General features: G+C 43.7%; 1 protein-coding gene across 29 annotated transcripts in view; it reads left to right on the top strand.

Annotated features, from left to right (window-relative positions):
• The window catches only part of Dlgap1 (DLG associated protein 1), a 759,724-nt gene extending 739,572 nt beyond the window's left edge, over positions 1 to 20,152 (top strand). For 22 of the 29 annotated variants that reach the window (XM_076917637.1, XM_076917636.1, XM_076917643.1 and 19 more), the window contains 3 exons: positions 8,568 to 8,659; positions 13,787 to 13,939; positions 16,637 to 20,152. In XM_076917637.1, the coding sequence (XP_076773752.1) occupies positions 8,568 to 8,659; positions 13,787 to 13,939; positions 16,637 to 16,846 (455 nt within the window). In that variant the 3' untranslated portion in view covers positions 16,847 to 20,152. Of the gene's footprint in view, positions 1 to 8,567; positions 8,660 to 13,786; positions 15,941 to 16,636 lie in introns of those variants that run through there. The other 7 variants (XM_076917657.1, XM_076917655.1, XM_076917656.1 and 4 more) reach the window with 2 other exon arrangements.
• Positions 20,153 to 24,798: the final 4,646 nt, after the last annotated feature.

Below are 24,798 nucleotides of genomic sequence, written 5' to 3'. Positions count from 1 at the left end.
TCCAAGATCTAAATCACTTTAAAAGTCCAGCAGTCTTTATAAATTCTTACATATTAAATTTTCAATCCCCTTAAAATATCAGATCTCTTTTGAAACTCAAAGTCTTTTAACTGTAGGCCCCACTAAAATACTTTCTTACTTCAAGAGGGAAAAATACCAGGCAGGGCACAGTCACAATGAAAAGCAAAATCAAACTCTAACCATCCGATGTCTGGATCTACTCACAATCTTCTGGGCTCCTCTAAGAGCTTGGGTCACTTCTCCAGCACTGTGCCTTGTAGCACACACCTTGTCTTCTTCTAGGCTCCAACTGCCTGTACTCCACTGTTGCTGCTGTTCTGGCTGCTCATCTCATGGTACTGGCATCTCCAATACACTGGGGTCTTCCACTGCAATTAGGCTTTACCAATAGCCTCTCATAGGCTGTCTTCATGGTACCAAGCCTCAGCTCCTTTGCATGACCCCTTCAGTCCTGGGCCATTAATTGCAACTGTGGCTGCACCTTCACCAATGGCCTTCCATGGTCTCTCACAGTGCCAAGCCTCAGCTGCTCTTCATAACCCCTTCATGCCTTCAAAACCAGTACCACCTGGGTGATTCTTAAAAGTTACTAAGTCCAGCTGTAGCACAAGGTATAGCCTTGGCTATCTCTGGAACAGCTTCTTTGTGCTCTCAGAAAACACTCCCCAGAAGATCTCATCTCAGTGATGCTGGTCTCTTCTTAATCACCACTAATTTCTTAGCTCCAGCTAACCAGCATCAGTAGTCTTAGTAATGTAAAAGTTTCACTTTGGTAGTTCTGGTATCTTGTTAATCACAGCTGATTCTTCAGCCCCCTTGAACGAAAACCACAATCAAAACAGCAACCGCCCTGATAAGAGTCTTTAAATCTTCCCTCTGAAATTTCACAAGCCAGGCCTCCATCTTCTGCACTGTTCTCAACATTATCTTCCACATCTACAGAACATCCCACAGAGCTCTTAACACCCAGTGGCTCTTCTAGCCCAAGTTCCAAAGTCCTTCCACAGTCTTCCCTAAAACATGGTCAGGCAGTCACAGGAATGCCCCACTATGCTGATACCAGGTTGTCTTAGGGTTTGTATTCCTGCACAAACATCATGACCCAGAAGCAAGTTGGGGAAGAAAGGATTTATTCAGCTTACACTTCCACATTGCTGTTCATCACCAAAGGAAGTCAGGTCTGGAACTCAAACAGGGTAGGAACCTGGAGGCAGGAGCTGATGCAGAGACTACGGAGGGTGTTACTTACTAGTTTGCTTTCCCTGCCTTGCTCAACCTGGTTTCTTATAGAACCCAGGACTACCAGCCTAGGGATGGCTCCACCTACAATGGGCTAGGCCCTCCCCTCTTGATCACTAGTTGAGAAAATGCCTTACATCTGGATCTCATGGAGGCATTTCCTCAAGAGAGGCTCCTTTCTCTGTGATAACTCCAGCTTGTGTCAAGTTGACACACAAAACCAGCCAGGACAACTGCCTTCTCCATTTCTGACTTGAAAATAAAAATGTTTGTTTGGGCTGCCGATGCAGCTCAGTTGTTACGTGTGCTTGCCTGGCATGCACAAAGCCCTGCACTCAATCCTAGCATAGCTCAGGCCCAGAGCATGAGTCTGTGGTCCTAGCATTAGGAGATGCAGGCAGCAGAAACGGGAGTTCAAGGTTATCCTTGGCTGTGTAACAGGTTCTGTGTGGATGTTCTTCTCAGTGTCTGAGGCCCTAAAGTAGAGACATGACGACTGTGAATTGCGCACAGGTGGCTGCAAGCTGCAAGCCAGCCATAGTGGCTTTAATCCTATCACTTGGGACTCGGGAGGCAGAGGCAGGTGGATCTCTGAGAGTTTGAAGTCAGCCTGGTCAAATAGTGAGTTTCAGGCCAGCCAAGCCTATATAGTAAGACTCTGCCTCAAAAATAAAAATGATTAAGGAAGGAAGGAGGGAGAGAAAAAGGAAGGAAGGAAGGAAGGAAGGAAGGAAGGAAGGAAGGAAGGAAGGGAGGGAGGGAGGGAGGGAGGGAGGGAGGGAGGAAGGAAGAAAGAAAGGAGAGTAATTAATAAGCCAGAAAAGCCAGTTGTGACTTTTCAGATGTGGAGAACTAATTCTCTTGAAATATGGATAAGAACATAGGGTTGCCATGCATATGATTTGAATGTGCATCTGCTGTGCTAGTTTGCGTGTTTGTGAGTTAGGTTTAGGTGCTAGGGATTGAATTCACGGCTTCACTCACACTCCACCTTCATCCCTGAAATTTTGATTTGGACTCAGCAAAAAAGCCAGGCATATTCCCAGGGGAACTGGCCTTTGTTTTGGCTTGCTGGCACCAATATATGGAAACTCCTTATAGCAATCATAGATTCCCTGGCAGGGTTAAAAGAAAATTTTCATTCTTTTCACCCCTGTGTCTTTTATACCATCGCTATGTTTCCCAAAATAAAAACCATATCCCACACGATATGGCAAGTGGGAAAAGAGGAGAGTCACTCTTTTCTAAATGTCTCGGTCTTTAATTCAGTATAGCCAGGGGATTTCAAAGCATAGTTTGCATAGACGGTCCTCCTACAGAAGTCTCTCTGTTTCTCATTATGACATATATTGTTTAAAGAAAACTCGGGGCTTGTAATTTCCTCTAACCACGTCTGTGGAGTTAGCGCCCGACCCTCCACCTTCTTCACAGCTGACACGACCTTGCACCCAGCCACTGCACCTAGGTCCACTTTGTTCTTATCCCCAGATTCCCAGTGCCTCCTTATACCCTGTCCTGCAGTCCAGTGGCTCTCGCTAGAAGGTGAAGGTTGGTTTTTGTTTTGCTTGGCCTTTTCTGTTTCGAGACAAGGTCTTGCTGTGTAGCTTAGCTTAGTTCTGCCACAGCCTCCTGAGGATGTGCTACCTCACCTGGTCCTAGAAATGAAATGTTACTGAACTTAAAGAGAAGACAACCTGGGCTGGAGAGACGGCTCAGAGGTTAAGAGCACTGACTGCCCTTCCAGATGGTCCTGAGTTCAATTCCCAGCAACCCACACGGTGGCTCACAACCATCTGTAATTCGGACTGATGGCATCTTCTGGTGTGTCTGAAGATGTACTCACATTCATAAAATAAATAAATAGATCTTTTTAAAAATGGGACAAGAAAGGAAGGTTAGGAGGAAAGAAGGGTCACACAGATGCTTCCTCCTAAGCAGAGTCAGGCCCAGTTTCATAAAGGTTGAGAGCGAAGACAGGGACCAATCACAGGGATGCTGGAGAGGACACTCCACAGTTTGCACCAAGCTGCCACAACTGGACTTCGGTCTTCTGCACTGTGCGTCTGTGAGTCCCTAAGAGCTAGGCAGTGCTTAGATATTCAAATCATTTTAGTAAGCATGTTTTTACAGAGGACTTTCCTGGCCTTATGCAGCAAAACTAATCGAGGCTTCTCCCCATTGATAATTTCGATCATCTCTTGTAGAGCGAGTGACTTCGGAAATTCCTGTGAGTGGGGAGTTCAGAAGTAGATGGCCCACATCTTTCCTTAGATCTATTTTTAATTATTTTTTAAAGTTATGTATTAATGTGTGAACTCAGGTGCCCAAAGGGCTTGATCATTCTGGAGCTGGAGTGATGGCAGTGTGAGCCCCTAGGCACTCACATCCTAAGTAGAAGGGATTTCATTCAACATCAGGAGCTGCTGCCATTAGCTTTCTCCCATTGAGAGAAATACCAGCAAGCAGAAAGGAAATGAGAGAGAAGATCCACAAACTGCTCAACGAGGCTTTGGGGACTATGCTTACCTCCATAAGGACAGCAGCGCAAAGTAAGGCTTATTGGGTGTTGAAGTATCACACAGACAGATGGTAGACGCCTCATTCATCGGCATGCCTGGGGACTTGAGCAGAGAGAGTTATTTTAGAAGATGCATTCATTCGTTGTGTGTGTTCTAAGGAATAGGGGCAGCAAAAACCGTTAACCACTTCTGTTAGCTTTCTGTAGTTGTGACAAAAGACCCAGGGAGAACAAGTCAGGAAAGGAAAAGGTTCAGTCCACGGTCTATTAGAGCTTAGAGCCCTCTGCGGCACTGCACACCACGGTTGAGGAGGCCGCTCACCTCTCAGCAGCTGCGAAGCAAAGGAAAGAAAAAGACTGGAGTACCAGTGTCCCCTGCTTGGGTACCTCCTAGCAGCCGAGTTCCTTCCACTGAAGCCCAGTTCCCCATGTGTCTACCACCTTCCAGTAGCCTCATAGGCTATGGAATAGCCTTCAGAGCATAAGCCTCTACGGGACATTCAGTGTGTACACAACAGTACCATATTCGGTTGAATAATCTAGAAAGATTACACAAGCCTGCATGTAAAGGATGCCAACTACCCAGAACCTCAGGAGCAAACAGTCTTCAACTCTAACATTCAAAGGAATTCTTTGTCCCTTTATCCCACAGTATCTCAAGTGTGGTAGTGGGATGGATCAAATCCAGTGGGGTTTTTTTTGTTGTTTTTTTTTTTGTTTTTTCTTTGTTTTTTGAGACAGGGTTTCTCTGTGTAGCCCTGGCTGTCCTGGAACTCACTCTGTAGACCAGGCTGGCCTCAAACTCAGAAATCCACCTGCCTCTGCCTCCCAAGTGCTGGGATTAAAGGCGTGAACCACCACTGCCCGGCCCAAATCCAGTGTTCTTTCTTGTGCATTTTTCACTTACGTATTTACGGGGCTGGAGAGATGGCTCAGTGGTTAAGACCACTGGCGGCTCTTCCAGAGGTTCAATTCCCACCTCCCACAGGCAGCTCACACCTGTCTGTAATTCCAGTTTCAGGGCTTCTGACACCCTCAGGCAGACATATGTGCATGTAAAACACCAATGAACATAAAATAAAAAATAAAATATATATCTATTTATTGAAACGAGGTCTCGCTGTGTACACCTGGCTATCCTGGAACTTACTGTGCAGGCCTCAAATTCACAGAGATCTAGCTGCTTCTGTAAGTGCTGGGATTAAATGCATGGCCGCCACCTCCAGCCCTTTGTGTGCATTTTAAAAGGCTCTTACTCCTTACCTTTCTATGACCAAAGGGTACCTAAGTGACATCAGTAATAGTCTGGAAGAGTCTCTCTCTATTTTAGCTCTAATACTGCTCTAATACTTTCCACAAGGGCAGAAGGGAAATGGGTCAAAGGGGAATGAACCCACACTTGAGTTGTAAGACTCTGAGCAATAAAAAACATATATAACAGGAAAAAAAGAATATATATATATATATAAATATATATATATATATATATATATATATATATATATATATATCAATGTATATGTATATATCCGCTTTCTTTGAATGGAAAATTACCAAGTCCTTGAAAATATTTTAACTTTGTTTTCAAATTTTAAAATAGTGGCGAAAATTTAATAAATAAATTTCTTAGGGTTTCCATTGCCATGAAGAGACACCATGACCGAGGCAACTCATATAGGACATCATTTACTTAGGGATGGCTTACAGGTTCTGACATTCAGTCTATTATCATCATGGCAGGAAGCACGGTAGCATCCAGGCAGGCATGGCACTGGAGGAGCTGAGAGTTGTACATAGAAGACTAGCATCCTCAGGCAGCTAGGAGCAAGCTCTCAAAGCCCACACCCACAGTGCTACACTTCTGCTAACAAAGCCACACCCACTATCAAGGCCACACCCCCTCCAACGTGGCCACACCCCTTAATAGTGCCAAGCATATTCAAACCTCCTCAATAATAAAAAGAGGGAGCCAGTGAGATGACTCAGCAGTTCAAGGTGTCTGCTACCAAGCCTAAAGACCCGAATCAATCCTCAGGACCCACAGGGCTCTCACCAAAAGAGAGAGCAGACACCTGCTTGTTGACCTCTGAACTTTACGAATGCACCATATGTACACATATGCACATATGTACACATATGCATGCGCGCACATACACACACACACACACACACTACCAATGATGTGCATAGAGTTAGCGAGGTAGATAAAATAACTAAAGAGAAACCAGTGGGGTGACTGTCTCAAGACAAACTGTTTAAGCTGGAGCCAGCTTTCCCGTGTTCCGGAGCATGCTTGTGCCGAGTTAGACTCTCTTCCTCTTCGGTGCTGTCTAACTCTATCGAGTTAGGGGTCTGCTTCCCCCTGCTTTTTCCTTGTGTTCTCTACCAGGATGCAAAGCCTAAGAGGACAGGTACTTTGTCTTGCTGACCGCTATCATATACCTGCCTGGTGTACCCTCACTAGTATTTGCTGCCTGAGTGAATGAATCCAGAGCCTACCAGGTTTGTCCCTGCTCGTGAGTAGATTCCACAAGTTCTTCCAGGCTCCTCTGATTGTTTTGACCTTGGCTTTGGCCTTGAGGGCTAGGCCTCCGCTTTGAGGTTAATATCGACACCTTGCCGCAGAACAATAGTGAATTTGAGAGTGGCCTTGGAAAGTTGCCTTGTGCTTAGGCCCGCCCCAGAACTCTCTAATATTTCTTGTGATTAGCTGCACCATTGAGTACTGACCTTGGACATTACAGCGCAGAGTCCAAACGTCAGCAAGATGCATCTTTCTTCCATTTCTCAGATTTATTATTTATGTTATTTATATGAGTCACTGTCTTCAGACACAACAGAAGAGGGCATCAGATCCCATTACAGATGGTTGTGAGCCACCATATGGTTGCTGGGAATTGAACTCAGTTCCTCTGGAAGAGTGGTCAGTGCTCTTAACCACTGAGCCATATCTCCAGCCTGGCCTTTTGCTTTTTTACTTCTTATTTCCACTGGTATTTATTTTTCAAGGAGTATGTGACACTTTCAGACCAGGTGTTGTGGGAGATGAATATAATTCTAACACTGGAGAAGTGAAGACAAGGAGGGTCAGGAATTTGATGTCAACTTCATCTACACTGTGGGAGATCACCCTGGGTTACAGGTGGCCTCTTCAGAGGGGACAAGAAGGCTCCCTCCAATCCTTCTATGGTGGTTTATCACACTGCCGGTATTCAGACATGACTGAGACCTCTTAGCTCCAAGTTTTGTCTGATTCATCCTCAAAACTTGTCAAAGAGGCCTGAACTCTGAACTTTAGGCTCACCCTACCCACTTTACTTTGAGGTACCAAGAAAGGAAGAACAAGTGGGGTGTGGTGGAGCACTCCTTTAATCTCAGCACTCTGGAGATGGAGGCAGGCTGGTCTCTGTGAGTATGAGGGCAGCCTGCCTGCTGTACATGGGAGTTCCAGGACAGACAAGGCTATGTAGAGCTTGTATGCCACCGCCGCTGCTAACAATTATTATAATAACAATAATAGTAGTAACAGTAATAATAACAAGAGACCTCACTCACCTGATTTTTCAGTGAAGAGGAAGACAGCAACAGTCTAAGAGGATTTTAAACACAGATCAGAAAAAAAAGTGAAAGCTTCTACACCAAGGCTTGGAGCTGCCAGTCAGGGCATTGCTATGACTTGACAGAGGCTGCAGATGTGTGTCCCCAAGCAGTCTGGCATGACTGGGGTCATATAGAATATGCTCTGACTTACAGGTGTGTATGCTGAAATATTTGAGCAGAACTCAAGAGTGTGAATCGTGAACTCTGGTCTAGCCCATCATTGTGAATCCGATATAGCACATTACTAGAAAGCCCTGGGCAATACCTACTACTTTCTTTGTTTTCTCCTGACTCTTCAGTGTGGTTTGGAAAAGGAACTAGATTCGCACATACTGTCTGAGCCAGGAGAGTTCCACCAGCCAAGAGTCACTCTGCTTTCTCTCTAATCTTCCACTGTGCAAGGTCTCTGCTCCCTCAGGTAGGGGAGGAAGGTGTGTGAAACCTAGGCATGACACAGCTCCAGCTGCAGGTTCCGGGGATCCCTGGGAGCACGCAGACTAGGGGTCCTGCAGAGGCATTCAAAGGCGTTCACTGAGACCGGAAGTAGCTTTCTGTCAAAGGGGAAAGCTGCACACCAAACCGATGTTAATAGGAAAGGGGGCTGTAAAGTGGAAAGCCGGATCTGGCTGCTGTTCCCCAGGCAACAGGCTGACCCTCATCATTCCCTAGGAAATTCACTTGTCAGCAAATGCCAGTGGTGGGTCTCCCGGGAAAACACCGGATTATGGACTGGATAGGGTGAGTGCTGAGAGATTCCTCCCTCAAAAGCTGGCATTGCTTTTCTTTGTTTTTGAATACGAATTGGAAAATCAAGCCAGCAAATCAGGATAAACCTGAAACTGCACCGGGAAACACACGTGACATTTGTCTGCATAGTGGAAGGAACGCTGTTTGTCCCTCCTTGTGGTACAGCACAGTCCTGTGACAGAAAACTCTAGTTCTCCCAAGAAACAAGCACAGTGAACTTGTGTTTTTCCAAGTTGTCGTTATGCTTGAACCCAGCAGTCCAGGTTTCGTGGACCAATAGGTCATCCTTCTTGGTGGGCGTGGCCATGCTGTGTTGGCCGTTTTGTTTGTTTGTTTGTTTGTTTGTTTCAAATCCTGACTGCATAACTTCCCTTTGCTGTATTTACCAGACAAAGTCTCAACAGTGAGGCATCATGTAAACTTCCGTGTCTGTTCTTTTCAGTTCTAGGGAAAATCCGAACCGCGGTGGGCAGTGCCCAACTTCTCATGGCGCAGAAATTCTACCAGTTCAGAGAACTGTGTGAAGAGAACCTGGTAGGTACCATCCATGTCACTGTGACTCTTCGCTACCTCAGTCCAGAGAGACCTTGTCCTCAAGGCTGACCTGGCCAAAGCAAACCTCAAATTGAACCACTGGAGTCTTCCACAGATGAATCTGGCTTCCCGCTTTTCTTTAAATTAAAGACAAAGACAGAGCCGGGCAGTGGTGGCGCACGCCTTTATTCCCAGCACTTGGGAGGCAGAGGCAGGTGGATTTCTGAGTTCGAGGCCAGCCTGGTCTACAGAATGAGTTCCAGGACAGCCAGCGATACACAGAAAAACCCTGTCTCGAAAAACCAAGTAAATAAATAAATAATAAAAAAATAAAAACAAAAACCAAACCAAAACAAAAAAACTCACTTTATTCTATACTTAACTAATCTTAGGGCAGAATCAAGTTAAAACTCCATAAGTTTTCTGTATTAAAAGCTTTCCATGTTCCTAGATTTTATATAATTTTTTGATTCTTATTAAAATATGGAACAAACTGATGTTTCCTAAATACTATTACAGTGATAATAATCATGACACTCTTTCTAAAAATCCATCAGTAACTGTGTCTCCTGACGTGAGTTTTGTTTTAATTCAAAAGTCAGAGGTTGGTGGGGGGGGGGGGGGTGGTATCACAAAATGTAGATGATACCAGAGAGACAAGCAAGTGATCCATCTACCTCTGACATACAGAAACAAAGTAAGGAATGGGCCTCCAACAGCAGCAGTAACAGTAACGGCAATTGCAAAGTTGGCAGTGAAACAGAGGTCAAGATTCTCTTGGAGGAGGCCTCAGAAAGGTTGTGTCCTCCCAGAGCAGCTCTGCAAACACACCTTCTATTGCTCAGTTGCGGGTCAGGCTGACTCTAAAACAAAGCAAATCTAAAGCACTTACTGGTGTGTGTCAACTGAAAACATGATTGGCATTCAGATGACCCCCACGGGGCTTTAGAGTCTTAACTCTGTGTCATAGGCTCTGTGTTCTCTCCTCAAAGGAATCTAGTCTAGGCGTGGCAAAATGGCTTCTTATATAAGGCACCTGCTGACAAGCCTGATGACTTGAGTTCAAGGGTTTTTTTGTTTTTTTTTTTTTAAATCTATACACACACACACACACACAGAGTGAATAAACGTAAAGACAGAATTGAAAAAATCGAGTTTCTGAGCGAACTGCAAAGTAGACCATAAATATTGGGCAGATTCTAAAGATGAAATTGCAGGAATCATATGTGTGCTGGTTTCTAGAAATTGTTGCGTTCCCGAAAGCCAGCTTTTGACATTTCCTAGTTCCTCATGGTGGCTCCAGTCAGCAGCCACTAGAGAAGTGTATGTGATGAACTAGGAGAGTCCTTGTTAAGGTAACTGCACACCAATGAAGGAAGGAAAGTCTGGTGCTACTCCGACAAGGCTTATGAAGAAGTCCTGCACCTACACATGCCAGATGCCCTGGCTAATGCCCCAGAATGGTCGTTTGGAGTTACTAGTGGCATTCTTTCTATGATTTACAGACGGGATGAACAGGCATAAAAAGTTAAGAAGCAACCAACCAGCCCATGGTAAAAAGTAGTTACAGTTCCAACCCTTGTCTGTTCAGCCTCTGTCCCTAAAAATTTCATGCAGGATTTAAATCCCATCCCTCAGTTTTGCAGAGGGAGTCACACCAGGGAGTGGTGTGACCTGTAGTCACTCTAGCGGGTAGCAAGATGGCTTAGCAGGTAAAGAAGCTTGCTGCCTAGTCTGATGACCTGCGTTTGATCCCTGGGCCCATATGGTTGAAGGAGAGAACCAGCTTCCACAAGTTGTCATCTGACCTCCGCCTACTGACCCCAGCACCGCCAATACATATACATAATAAATAAATATGGTGGTTGGGTTTTTTTTTTTTTTTTTAAGTGACTATAGGAGTTGTTCAGGGCCAGGTTCAGCTTGTTGTTTTTTGTCTTGTTGTTTTATTTATTTATATGTACACACACATTCTACCTTCACACACACACAGAAGAGGACATCAGATCCCATTACAGATGGTTGTAAGCCACTATGTGGTTGCTGGAAATTGAACTCAGGACCTCTCTCTGGAACAGCAGCCAGGGCTCTTAACTGCTGAGTCATCTCGCCAGCCCTGAGTTTGTTCTTTCTTTAGTCCTTCTTCCTTTGAGGAAAAAAAAGTGGGGGGGGGAGGGGCAGGGGAGGACAGCTCTTTAGTTTGAAAACACATTTGTTCAAGACTAGATTCTCAAGCTTAGAGCAAGTGGATAAATTTTGTTTTTTTCCCCAACATAACTAAACCAGGAGGGCCCATGCTCCCTCCACCCCCACTCTCTCTCCTGTACCTGTAATCTCAGAGATGTTCTGGTTTAGACTCAGCCACTCTACCATGCGACTCTTCCTGTCAAACTGCGGCTGGGTTAGACACGCATCACACTCACCATCCCTTTGTTTCCTCTTTTGTAGCTTTGACAAAATGGGACAAAGAGATTCCTTTGGGGCAAGGCCCAGGTTGCCCATGACCGAGTTAAGCACATCTGAGGAACCACCACAGAACCTTAGGCTACTGAACTGTAGGCTGAACATGCCCAAACCAAAAAACCCCCAAATCAGAAATGCTCTAAAATCGGAAACTCTGGGGACAGGAAAGCTTTGACACATGTGACCTCATATAACACATTACTGTCAAAATGCGGTATGTCAAAATATAGGCAATACTGTCAAAATATAGTAAAATGTATATAATCACCTACAGACTGTGTATATTAGGTGTATGTGACAGATATATGAATTTCACATTGACTTGTATTCTGTCTCTAAAGATATCTCACTGCACACAGGTAAACTTTTCTAAATCCTAAATCTGACATCGCAACATCTGGTCCCAAGGACTTCAGCCAAGAAACCCTTGGTGCTAAAATAACACAGTACTAAAACCTGTGACCAAGGAAATGTCACCGCCCTCCAAAATCCATTATAGACAAGGCTAAATATTTGTGGAATCATAAACCATTGAGAAACGCCTTATCAAATCTACTGTGGGTTCTGAATATTGAGGGGTCGGTTTGCTTGTTTGTTTTATCACCTTTAGGTCTTTTGTTGTTGTTTTTGTTCTGTAGCCTCTAAGCTGAGAGGCACCTGGTTCAGCTGACAGGATTTCCGGTGTTTGCCTCCATACCCCTTGAGGGACTTCCACTGTAGCTGCTGTTTACTATGTCAAAATACTACAAAGAACCCCCTTTGCTCATTCAAGAAGTGTATCGCTAGGATACTTTTTATGTTTTGTTGTATTTGTTTTGTTTTGGTTTGACTAGGTGCTCAAGACTGAACCCGAGGCTGGAACATACACCACGAAGCCACACTCATTCCCAGCCCTAGACCAGATTTTAATACCGAGCACTTAAAAACTCAAAAAGTAATCTACTCCCAGGAATCTCATAAGAATCTAATGCTGAGCTCCCAAGAAGCTATAGGTCGTCTCAGAACTACACGCAGCGTCTTTATTTGTGTTTATTTTGGCTGAGGTCAGTCATTCTAGCTCATCCTCGGGTGTAACTGTCATTTCCAACCTTTAAACAATTAGATGACCATCATCAACCTTTGCTTTCTGAAATTCTGACGGTACCAGTTTTTCCTTGGGGCTAATTTTAAATGTACAAGCCGGCCCCAGTTATCATAGGACATGATAACTGTTCACAGTTATTTATACTACTAAGAAATAACCAGACATGGCACTGACTAAGAGCTCCTGACACATGGAAGGGAGGAAGACTCTTGCTGTCTGCTTATGATACCTTCAGCTGCTTTGGCAGAGGGTGTTGGTGATGAGGATAGTGATGCCGATTACGGGGACAAACGAAGTCAGCTTGAGCCAGGTGTGACAATGTGCACTTGCAATCTTAGGCTCAGAAGGCCGGCCGAGGCAGGAGGGTTGAGATTTCCAGGCCAGCATAAATTACACAGCAGGCTCTCAAGCAAATGAACTAACAAAAGTTAATTCTAGGGTTGGTCAGCTGACTTTGATGGGTAAAGACACTTGCTTCTCAAGCCTGATGACACGAGTTAAAACCCCTGAGACCCTCAGGGGGGTGGAAGGGGAGAACTAACTTTATAAAGTTGTCTTCTGATCTCCACATGCATGTTGTGATATATACACACAAAAGATAATACTAATAAATTTTTGTCTGTTTGGAGTTTTTCTTCTAGACAGGGTCTCACTATGTAACTCTGGCTGTCCTAAAACTCACTCTGTAGACCAGGCTGACCTCAAATTTATAGAGATCCACTTGCCTCTGCCTCCCAAGTACGGGGATTACAAGCATGCACAACTATGCCCAGTTGATAACAAATAACATGTTTGAGTAATTATTTAAAAAGTTAGTTCTTAAACACCTTTAAGACATTATTCTAAAAAGGAAATTATTACCATCATATGTATGTATGTATAAAGATAATATTTTCTGACTTTTGCTATATTTAAAAACCAGCTAATTTCTAATGTATCATATGACAAAATTTTTCTTTATTACACTCATTAATAATATCTTAATTACTGAACATGTAATTGTTTCAGAGACTAGGTATATGTCTCCATGGTTGATCATTCTCTTCGACTATGCAAACCCCGGGGGGCTCGGTCTCTAGCATCAGTGAAGCCTTGCCACCCAAGGTATTTCGGAAATACCTGACTGCTGATCAATCCTGTACCCTGCTAATTCACTCAACAAGAGTCTTAAACCAAATCCTACTCTGGAATTCTCCTCTGTTCTGTGACTGAACTGCTGTGGCATGAAATTGTAAATGAAAAGATGGTGTTTTTCTGCTCAAATACAGTGTTTTGAAATATGTCCAGTAAGAGATAGCACCCTGGAGGACTTTTCAAATGTTTAGACTCTTCCCCACTTATCAGACTGAAACGACCATGCTGTTGTAAGGACAGAGGAACTTCACAACCTTGACATTTGAAAATCACAAACTGCAGTGGGGGTGTGTAGAAAAATTACCATTTGCAGTCTTGCTTTTATCTCTTGTCAAAAAGCCCAAAGGAACCCAGTAGGTTCTCTGAAATGTTCAAAACTGCCTTCTTGATCCTGCTTGCTGTCACGCCGCCTCTAAAGCACCAATGTTTTTCTCTCTTTTGCACAGAATCCCAATGCTCACCCGAGACCCACTTCCCAGGATTTGGCGGGGTTTTGGGACATGCTGCAGTTGTCCATAGAAAATATTAGTATGAAATTTGATGAACTTCATCAGTTAAAGGCCAATAATTGGAAACAGATGGATCCTCTTGACAAGAAGGTAGAACAATGTAGATTTTGTATGGTTCATTTAAAAACCTGCACAAACACTGGACAGTCTAAATAGGCTGCTGCATTCAGTCCTGCTGTTTACAATGTGAAATGGAGCCGGTACCGTGTCATTTCATTGTAATGACAATGTTTACATACCAATCACTCGGGAGAGTATCTGTAATGTGTCTCAGGCATATTTTTGAAGAAAAACCTGTCTTTGTGAATTGGGAAGTGGGAATGTGGCTTTTCTTTATCTTTTTCTTTCTTTCTTCCTTTGCTTTTTTTCTTTCTTTCTTCTTCCTTCCCCCCTCCCCCCGTTAATTAAACTTTAAGTTAAACCAGGTTAGACACTGGGAGGGACTGCCTCCAGTTATGCTTTCTAAACTAAAATAAATGATCTCTTCAGTGCATGGTTCCATAGAGCAAGAGTTGAACTTTCTTACACCCTCAGGATGTGTTTCTGAGAAACAGTAGGAAGCCCTAAGAAGTAGCAGACTGACAGTCACCTCAGAAATACATAATGAAGAAGTTGTTCTAGTTTCAAATGCTCTCATTACAAGGCTTACAGTCATTAGCAGTGTTGGGATTTTTTTTCTAACTTATACTTTTGATTGAATGTCTGGGGGAGTGGGGAGGACACTGTTCCCTGAGATCCTCACACAACAGTTTAGAAATAAAGACTTAAGTTCTTTTAATTAATCAATAATAATTTCATATTTGATTACTGAGGTTCCACCACACTTTTACAAATCTCTAATGTCCACCTCCCCAGGCTGATCTGCCCTGGATGAGTTTTTAAGTAAGTTTTCTTCTATGACCTGAGGCCTCCGAACACGGGGATGGCTATTCCCTCAGAGCCATGAGAGCCCTGCCCTTTCGGGTCTCCTGACCCGTAAAGAGCCAACAGCAACCCAGTGTTGCTGATCATTTCTACGTGTGTGGGGTCAGTGGGCACCCAGTACAAACCCCGTCCCAAGGGACCGTCTCTAAGGAAGACAATTGCTGTCACCACCATCACCATCTCCGAGTCTAAGACCATCCAACCGAGAGGTTTAGAGCCAAGCTTGAGAGTCTACGGATATGTGCGTGGCCTCTCCTTTGAGAAGCCAAGCATTGTGCTTTATCTAGTTTTCTTTATGTGTGCAACTATCTGCTAGCAAGGCTTTTAAACCGGTCTTAAAGTATACATAAGTGTACACACGCTGGAAGTTTAGTACTGCTCCATTTAATTTCTCACCTACTGATTCGCTAACACTATTGTTAAAAATAATCATAATAAAGTATTCAAAGAAAGAAAAATGACTAAAAAGTTTCCAATATTCATACTGTTAAAAATATCCACCAGTTACCCCACAACGAAGATATTTAAGTGACGCAAAGAAACTGTTACGCGTGACTTACTGATATGTGACCTAATTAGCTAATAAATCACTAGATTAGTTTTTAAGTTTTTTTTTTTTAAATGCAGTTTACCTATGACCAGCTTTTCGTCATCACATGAACTTGATAGGAAATATTATATATCAATATGAAAGACTAGGGTGGTGGGAGGCTATTTGCCCTGTGTTCTCCCCTTTGGTCTTTTCAGAAGCACAGGCTCCATTTTAAAAATCCATGGGCCGAGTCCTAGTGTAATAATATTTAAGTTAACTTTGAACTTCTCCCTGGCAAGCAAGAAGGAACTGCTTTACCAAGCATCAATGTTAAGTTGGAGACTCAGTCCCTGTGTGATAAACTTCACATTTGGTATCATAAGGATGCAGGGTCTTCTTTATTAACTAAACCTGTGTGGACCTTTTCACAGCCTGAAAGCTCAGTGAATCCTGACAGCATCCTTGGGCTTTCTTTCCTCTATGCACAGTCACCATGCCTACAGGATGAGTGGCTATAGATCTAAAAAACTGTTTCAGAGATTGCTGATAAGAAGGACGGCCTTTTCCAGTCCTGTGTTCAACTTTGGTAACACGGGGTTTCTATTGGAATTGCCTTCTGGGCCACCACAGCAAGCTGAGATACGCCCCCCCCCCCCCCGGACTGATGTTATAGAAAGATCCTCCCATAAGTGAAAAAGTAAAAACTACCAGAGTCTCCCTTCCCAGTGGCCCTGTACAATCCATGGCCATGTGTTCCTATGTGGTGTTCAAAAAGGGTGTAGCTCCTGGTGGCACCATCAAAGCCGATATACAATCTTACAGTCTCATCTGGCTGCTTAAGAATGTGCGAAGGGGAGGCTGAGTGGCCCAGGGAGAGGGTGGACAGGGTTTTTTAGTCTTGAAGCCAAGCTCCTACCTGATGCGAGTTCTAAATAATTCTATAGCTGTTGAGCTCTCCTGGTCCATCCCTAGCACCAGGAAGAGTCTGGAGGATGCAGAGAGAACCACCTTCACTGCGAGGTTCAGGGGTCCGTTTGCAGGGGTGCATTTTAAATGCCCACATCCTGCCATGGATGCTAGGTCTGCGATCCAGCGTTACCCTCAGCCTTAAGCGTAAGAGATTATGTTTTCCCTTCATCTTTTTAATACCTAAACCAGAACAAAGAAGAGAAATCATATATACAGTGTGCAGATCAGAACTAACCATCCTTAGGTTTGCAAAAAGCAGAAGTGTGCGTGTGCGTGTGTGTTCAAACTACTGACCTATCCCAGTCTTTCCCAAGCTTATCCTGAGAAGCTGTGTAATGTCCTGAACCTTCTGCTTTGATCAGGAGCGAAGGGCCCCTCCTCCAGTGCCAAAGAAGCCGGCGAAGGGCCCCGCGCCGCTGATCCGGGAGCGCTCGCTGGAGAGCTCGCAGCGCCAGGAGGCCCGCAAGCGCCTGATGGCCGCCAAGCGCGCCGCGTCGGTCCGCCAGAACTCGGCCACCGAGAGCGCCGAGAGCATCGAGATCTACATCCCCGAGGCGCAGACCCGGCTCTGAGCGCCGCCAAGGACCGTCCCGCATCCCTGTCCTCGGCCGCCTCCCCGTCCCCTCCGTCTCTGAGCTCAGTGACCGCCACCGTCGTGGTGTAGTTGTCCACCTCGCAGGAGCCGTCCCCAGGCCGCCCCACTTCCTGGACCACTTTGCCCATCTTCTCCACCGAGCTTCGCTCCCCTGTCCTGAAGCCTCATGCAGACATACAAACCCTTTATTTTCTGGGCCAAGCAAACCCACCTGTGTAGAAAACGACACCTGTAGGTCACTCACCCTCCTCAGTTCTCTCAAGCTAGTGTGCCCCTAGAACTCAGCAATATAAAACCATAGGGTATTTCAGAAACCCAGTATCACATAGGGTGATCTTTTGGGACTTACCGTCTTCCACGTGAAAGAAACGAGGGCTCCGACTCCCTTTATTTGCCCCCAAACGGTTATTTTCTTCAAGCAGAGAGCGCTTTATTTCTAATCTCAGAAATCACACCATCTAATTAGAATCAAGGGTGACACAGAGTGGGGACCAAGCTGGCCTATAGGGTTGGGGGCCTGGGTGTGTAGGAGAGAAGGGCGGAGCGCGCAGGTATATGCATCTGTGCCCTCGCACCTGTACAAACTGCCTCACTGGTACTTCATCAACCACAGCTTCAAATGTTTCAATCAGCAGAAGATTGTAAATTCGATCTTTCAGGGAAATCAATCTATTCTGAAAGGCAATAAAACGAAGCAAGTTAAGGCAAAAGAGAACACCGGTGGTTTAAGATCCTCTATAAGGAATCCATTTATTTATCTTGAGAAAATTTTAGACCTGATTTTTTTTTTAATCAACTTTTCTTGTACTCCGTGTATTATAATATCATAGCAAGAGTTTTAAAATGGAGGGTGGGAAAGAGTTGATTCTGTTAGTTCAGCGTCCTTACTGGTGGGGTCACTTAAGATTTCACACACGGAAGAACGTTTCTGCTTCTGAGGGGTGGCAAGGCCATTTGCAGAGGAGAGTTCAGGTTCTCCTGCCACCCTTTGAATGCCACACATCCGTCTAGTCTAGTTCAGCCCAGTCCTTCGCATTTCGGGGGCGTTTTTCTCCTTCGGTCTCCTCTCACTCCAATACAGAGTTCACCTGTTCCCCAGCACAGGATTTTGTTCTATGTCAAATGAATAAAATAAAAGGTTTTCTACCCCCAGTTGACATGCTGCCTCATTCCAAAGAGCTGTCGTTATGATCCTGAAGTTCCAGGTATTGGAGAGAAGTCATCTGATACGCAGGGGTCAAGAACTAGGAGCAGGCAGGGCAGTCGGCACTCATAAACGCTGATAGAAATCCAAGCTTTTGGGTGGATTCCAGGCTCGCTGTTGGCTTGCAATTTAGTCATGGTTGATGGGCTGTGTGCACGAGCTTCTAGCTGAAGTCTCCCAATGCTCTCTACTTGTAGTGGTTTAAACATTCAGAATGGATCAGCCATAGCCTGTCAAGTCGGTAACCTAAAGAATTAGACACTTGCCGTTAGAAAGAAAGAAAGAAAAAGAAAGAAAGAAAGAAAGAAAGAAAGAAAGAAAGAAGAAAGAAAGAAAGAAAGAAAGACTTAAAAGAAAATAAAATGCTTGCATCAGAGAATGCTTTTTAAAAAAGAGAGAGAGAGAGAAACAAAAAAAGAAACAAACAAAAAACACTCTTATGGCCAGGTGCTAATTTAATTTTCTTTACAAAATTACGAGAAGCGATGGGTTCTGGAAACCAGTATTTTTCAGACATATTCTAAAACCACTAGAGAATTCGCTACCTCTCAGAGCCATCGAAGCTTTGAGGTACCTTTATCAACAGGGCACAAATGTTTACTGCTGTGGTTTACAAGAAAAGGGCTATAACTTATTTAAAAAAAAAAAAAAACAAACCAACACCAACAACTTTTAACTAGAGCAGACAAAGTCAGGCTGTGTCAAACTGGAGCCGAGATTTTTTTTTTTTTTTTTTTTTTTTTTTGAGCTTCAAGTATTTGCTAGTTTCAAAAAAAAAAAAAAAAAAAAAAAAGATACATGTTTTCTTTACAGCTGAGCAACAATGTAAGATCAGAAGTATTCGGGAGTAAGGCCAACTTTCACCTTGGGTAGCCCATGGTCACACTTATCCAAGAAAGACATGGAATTCACAGGAATCAGCGTTCATTCTGGTCCATTCTAGTCCCATTTTGACCCCTTGTTCATTACTGCAGCTCCTTGCCCTGAGGTAGCGCTGAGATCATTTTCTGACGGGATTCCAGATCCTCCAACAGTGTTTTCCTTGGGGACTGATTTAGCCCAGGCTATTTTAAAGAGAGACGAGAGAAAAGGCCTATTTATCTTGTCTAAGTGAATGGCATTTGTATATTCATAAGCTATTTTTGGTAAGAATTTTAAATCTCTTAGCTGAACGCCTGCAGGGCATCAGAACCTTTTCCTTCCTGAGAAACACAGTTTAAACTGTACAAACACTTTATATATATATATTTAAAAAAAAAAAGCTAATTATCGATGTTAGGACATGAGCCCCACACGATATAGCCTGTTACCCACTGGAACCCGGAAACTGACAGCGGGAACATAACCTTTGTTGCGTTCTTATTTTTTATGTAATTTGTAGAGATGTTTTTTAGTTCATAATGAACAGTGTATGTACCCTGGAAAATTACTTATTTTGTTTAACTTTGGTATAAAGGTGTTGGGCATTTTCTTGGGGCGGGGCGAATTACAAAAGAAGTTTGTCTCCCTCATCAAAAAACAACATGAAAATACAGTCAAAGAAATCAAGTATTTATTATATTTTTTGCAGATGTTTCCATACAATTCACATAACCTTTTTGTAAAGAGAGATGAAGAAATGGATTAAAGATTTTTAATATTTGAAATGGTAAATAGAACTAATTTATTTGTAATATATTTCTGTTATTTATAGATGTTCCCTTAATGTTTTACTGTGAAGTACTGCTTTAATTTAAGCCCTATCCTTGTGAATTTACCATTTCTTTTCTAAGAACATGTCTAGATGCATATTTTAAATAACTGGAATGTAAATCATCAGCATATCTGAATTCCCTAATGTAATTTTTAAAAATTAATTTGGTTTGGGGAAAAAAAAAGATACATTTGAAAGCCTACAGATGGAGGGGTGGGGAAGATTTTTATGGCTTTCTGAATTGGAATTTCATAGGCTTATTTACCTAGATTGTGTGTGGACAAAATAAATAAATAAATAAATAAAAATAACAACCTGTAAATAGGTGAACGTTTCCCATCATGTAAAAAGAAAGAATTAATAAAATAATCAATGCACTGCTTTCAGGTCCCTGTGTGTTTACTGAAGCCCCAGTTTTCTAGAATCTAAGTGGTTGTCTTTGGAAGTGGGAAGCTTAGCAACTCAGTAACTCACTTCCTTTGTAACGACACACTATGCTGCCTGCCCAGTGCTGCACAGGTTGTAGGAGATCCTGTCTGAAGGATTTCAGAATTGAAGAACTGAAGTCTTACACTGACAATCACATAAGCTTATAGTTTTGATTCAGGTATTCTTACCACTCCACCGTGCTAAAGGTTAGGTACAGATTATGAACGACACTATAAGCTCCTTCCACATATATATTTTAACCACTTTCATTTCTTTGCATAACATGTCCCCTTTGTGTTTCCCAAACAGTCCTAAAGGTAAAATCAGACCTGTGCTTTGTGTTTCTAATTCCATTCCCACAGTGGAAAAAACAAAACAAAACAAAACAAAAAAACAACTATGTACTTTGGGATTCGGAGCGTATGTCAACAGCAGAGAATGCACTCAGCATGTATGTGGATCTAATCCCCAGCACTACCAAGAAAAGGGGAGGTGGGAGAAAAAAAGGGAAAAAAATGTTCGCCCTCTGTTCAGTTACCTGCCACCATGGCACAGTTCCTAAGGGACAGGTGTGAATCTAAACTGCAGACCCATGTGGGGTGTCTTCAACGCCACCTCTGTCCTTCCCTCCGCAGTTAACGTTGGTAACTATTTGTCACGCTCACTTTCCACTCTGTTCTGTGCTTACAAAGAGGACTTGCAGTCATTGACATCAACTGTATTCATGGTGCTTCCTTCCTAGTCTCCTCTGACATCTGGGCAAAATGTATCCACCTATATGCAGCAGACCTGCAAATGAGCGTGCAGACAGGCATCCTTTCTGATTTTCCTGCCTAAGTCACCAAATAGCAGAAGAGAATCTGCCTTTGAGACTGTTCCAGAAACAAAAGGATCCATGAACAGAATCCCCAGAGGGCAGGGAGGTCTGATGGCTTGGACAGCCCCTCATTACCTACCTAATTTCGTCACATGTCTTACCTTTTGCCAGTTTTATTTCACCCCGTACCTTAAACATTTCAGCCAGTCCCCAAACTGACTTTGTTTTTGAATGTAGGAATCTAAACTTGAAGAACTCCAGAGGAGGCTGGAGGATCAAGAATTCAAGTCCATCTGGAAGCCGGGCAGTAGTGGCGCATGCCTTTAATCCCAGCACTTGGGAGGCAGAGGCAGGCGGATTTCTGAGTTCGAGGCCAGCCTGGTCTACAGAGTGAGTTCCAGGACAGCCAGGGCTACACAGAGAAACCTTGTCTCGGAAAAGGGGTGAGGGAGAGAAAAGAGAGAATTCAAGTACAGTCTGGACTACATGGAGTGACCCTGCCTAGAAAAACAAAGGAAAAGGAGAAGGGGAGAAGGAGGAAGAAGAGGAAGAGGAGGAGGAGAAAGAGATGAGGAGGAGGAAAAAGAAGAGAAAGAGGACATTATCTGAGAAAAGCATTTTCCCATGTTAGGGTCTAACCCCCTCTTCTACAGTGCAGTCTAATATTTAGTAGAAATTGGGGTTGGGGGAGGGGTTGTTGAGGACATGACTTTTTTTCTTTTTTCTTTATCTTTGAAACCCACTGCTTGAAACTATAAACTAGTTTTGGTTTAAACAACTGACATATGCGTTAAAACTGTGGTGTCTGTCATTGGAAATTAAAGGTGCTGAAAGTTTGCCTTTTGTTTGTTCAATGCACTGTTTGACTTTCAACTGCGAAACCAAGACCCAATCAATTCCTTTTGCAAATAGAAACTAATGACCCTGTCTGAAATCTCTCCCTTGATTCTAACTAATTTTTAAGTTTACAAAGGAGGTCTTCAAATTCCCCTTGAGGTCTCCCATGAAGCCGAAAGAGAACCAGCTTTACTACTTGAGGTATCCATTCTTCCCTCCCAGGTGCCTGTGAAAATCGCAGGACTGTGAGGCCTGAATGTGTCAGCAAGGGGTTATCTCCTTATGTCTTTTAAACAGAGGAGCACAAGCCTGAGCTTAGACTGAAAGTGGCAGGAAGTGTGAAACGTTTTCATAAAGGGCAAAAGCCAAGCTGTGAGCTGTAGCAGGCCCTGCCCACTGTTGGCTGCACAGAATGATCTCCACAGCACTGAGGATGATTCTTACTCTTTCTAGTCCTATTTCTGGACAAGTAGATAGACAAGACCTCAAAACCCGATAGGTAAGCCAGCATCACCAGGCAGCTTCAGTTGAGTGACACTCACCTTGGAAAGGGAAGCAGAGAGAGCTCCGAGCCTGTGACACCAAGGGGAAATGCGTTATTCCCGGTGGCTCTTCAAGAAGGGTATAAATGACTACACCTGTTTTCTCTAGTCTCAAGTCCTGATACCGTGAATGCTTCAGATGTGAATACTCTACTAAATAAATAAATAAATAAAATAAAATAAAATAAAAATCCCTGCGTAGCCATCCTCCCCCCCCCCCCGGGTTCCAGGTTTCCAGGTTTAGTCAACTGTCGGTCAACAATACTTGGAGGGGCCAGCAAGAGAGCTGAGCAGGTAAAAGTGCCTGCCATCAAAACGGACAACCTGAGTTCAGTCCTCAGGACTAACATAGTGGAAGAAGAGAACCGACTCCTGCAAGTTGTCCTCTGTCTTCCACACACAAACCTTGGCACGTGCACCCAAGCTCCCTCACACACACACACACACACACACACACACACACACACACACAGTGACAAATAAATGTAATAATAATTAAAAATACATATTTGAAAAAAAAAAGTATCTATGCTGAGCCTGCATAACTGGTTTTTTTCATTCTTGCCTAAACGATGCACTACAACAACTTCTCGCATAGTCATTATATCGTACTCATCTAGAGATGAGGTCACACCAGGACATGCTCAGGTGACACATGAATTTTACACCATTTTATATAAGAGACTTATATGAGAACATCTACTGATTTGGGTATTCAAGGTTTGGAGCCCATCATTTAGAGATGCTGCAAGGTAACTGGCTGGTGGACACTATCTTTTTCTAGGAGTTTGGAGTCCAAGGCTTACCAACAGATTCTATGATGCAAAAGATCTAAGGGGTTAGATGATACTGTACAGGACCCCTTATAGGCAAGAGTGAGTCTCCCTAGATTAAAATAAAAATATTCTATTGAGACTGGAGCTGGAAAGATGGCTCAGTGGATAAAAGTGCATGCTGCTTACCCAGAGGACACAGGTTGGATTCCCAGCATCCAGGCAATGGCTCACAATCACCTATGACTAGTTTCATAGGGATTGACATCTTCTTTTGACCTCCAAGAGCACCACACACAAGGTATACTTACACATTCGCAGACAAACATTCTTATACCTAAAATAAAAATGAATACACCTTTAAAAATGTATGTCTATTAACTGAAAACCTGAAGTCTACTTTAGGGAGTGATACATACTTGTTATCTTAGGAGTAAACATCTTGCTAAGGCCTGAAGGGAGAAAACATTTACTGGGCTGGAGAGATGGCTTAGCGGTTAGGAGCACTGACTGCTCATGAGTTCAAGTCCCAGCAACCATGTGATGGCTCACAACAACCTATAATGGGATCCAATGCCCTCTTCTCATGTGTCTGAAGACAGCGACAATGTAGTCATATAAAAATAAATAAATCTGAAAAAGAAGAAGGAGAAGGAGAAGGAGAAGGAGGAGGAGGAGGAGGAGGAGGAGGAGGAGAAGGAGAAGAAAGGAGAAGGAAGAAGAAGAAGGAGGAGGAGGAGGAGGAGGAGGAGGAGGAGGAGGAGAAGGAAGAAGAAGAAGGAGGAGGAGGAGGAGGAGGAGGAGGAGGAGGAAGAAGAAGAAGAAGAAGAAGAAGAAGAAGAAGAAGAAGAAGAAGAAGAAGAAGAAGAAGAAGAAGAAGAAGAAAGAGGAGAAGGAGGAGGAGGAGGAGGAGGAAGAGGAGGAGGAGGAAGAAGAGGAGGAGGAGGAGGAGGAGGAAGAAGAAGAAGAAGAGGAGGAGGAGGAGGAGGAGGAGGAGGAGGAGGAGGAGGAGGAAGAGGAAGAAAGAAAGTGTTTACTCCTGTACCTGAACTGACACTTCTTAAGTTTGGTATCTTCTCACATTGTTTTATTTTCCAAATAAAGCCTCATATGTTTCACCCCTTGAGCTAACATGATCAAGTGAGCAAGGGGGCTGGTCCCAAAGGCTGCTCTTGAACAAAGGCAAAATGAATAGTTGGAATGATTCAGCCTTGGATTCCCGTGGAGTCCAACTTAGCACATTTCTTGGGGAGTCCCACCAGGTCCCAGCATGTTCAGGGAAAAGAGACTTCCTAACTTGGGTGGAGCATAAAGGTTCACTCTTTGTCTTCTCTGCAGCTTGGCCTGAAGGGAGTCTTAATGAACCTGCTACTTCCAACCCTGAGCCTGTCATTGAGCCCTTTCCAATGAGCAGTCTTGGATAGGTTCACAATGAGTGCCTTGAACAGGCATTGAAATATCAAAAATGGAAAGTCTGATCAGTTGTTTGGGAGGTTCCACCTGTAAGGAGGAGGGGCTGGCACAGAAGAATGGGGTTTCCACGCTGAATTTGAGCAAACATCGAGCACTGTAAATCATGGTGATGTGAGGAAGTAACTCGTCACACAAAGATAAATCAGAGGTTTCAACATACT

Source organism: Arvicanthis niloticus, chromosome 21 (assembly GCF_011762505.2).
Source record: "Arvicanthis niloticus isolate mArvNil1 chromosome 21, mArvNil1.pat.X, whole genome shotgun sequence".
Taxonomy (NCBI): Eukaryota; Metazoa; Chordata; class Mammalia; order Rodentia; family Muridae; genus Arvicanthis; species Arvicanthis niloticus.
This window is presented reverse-complemented; position numbering and strand designations above follow the sequence as displayed.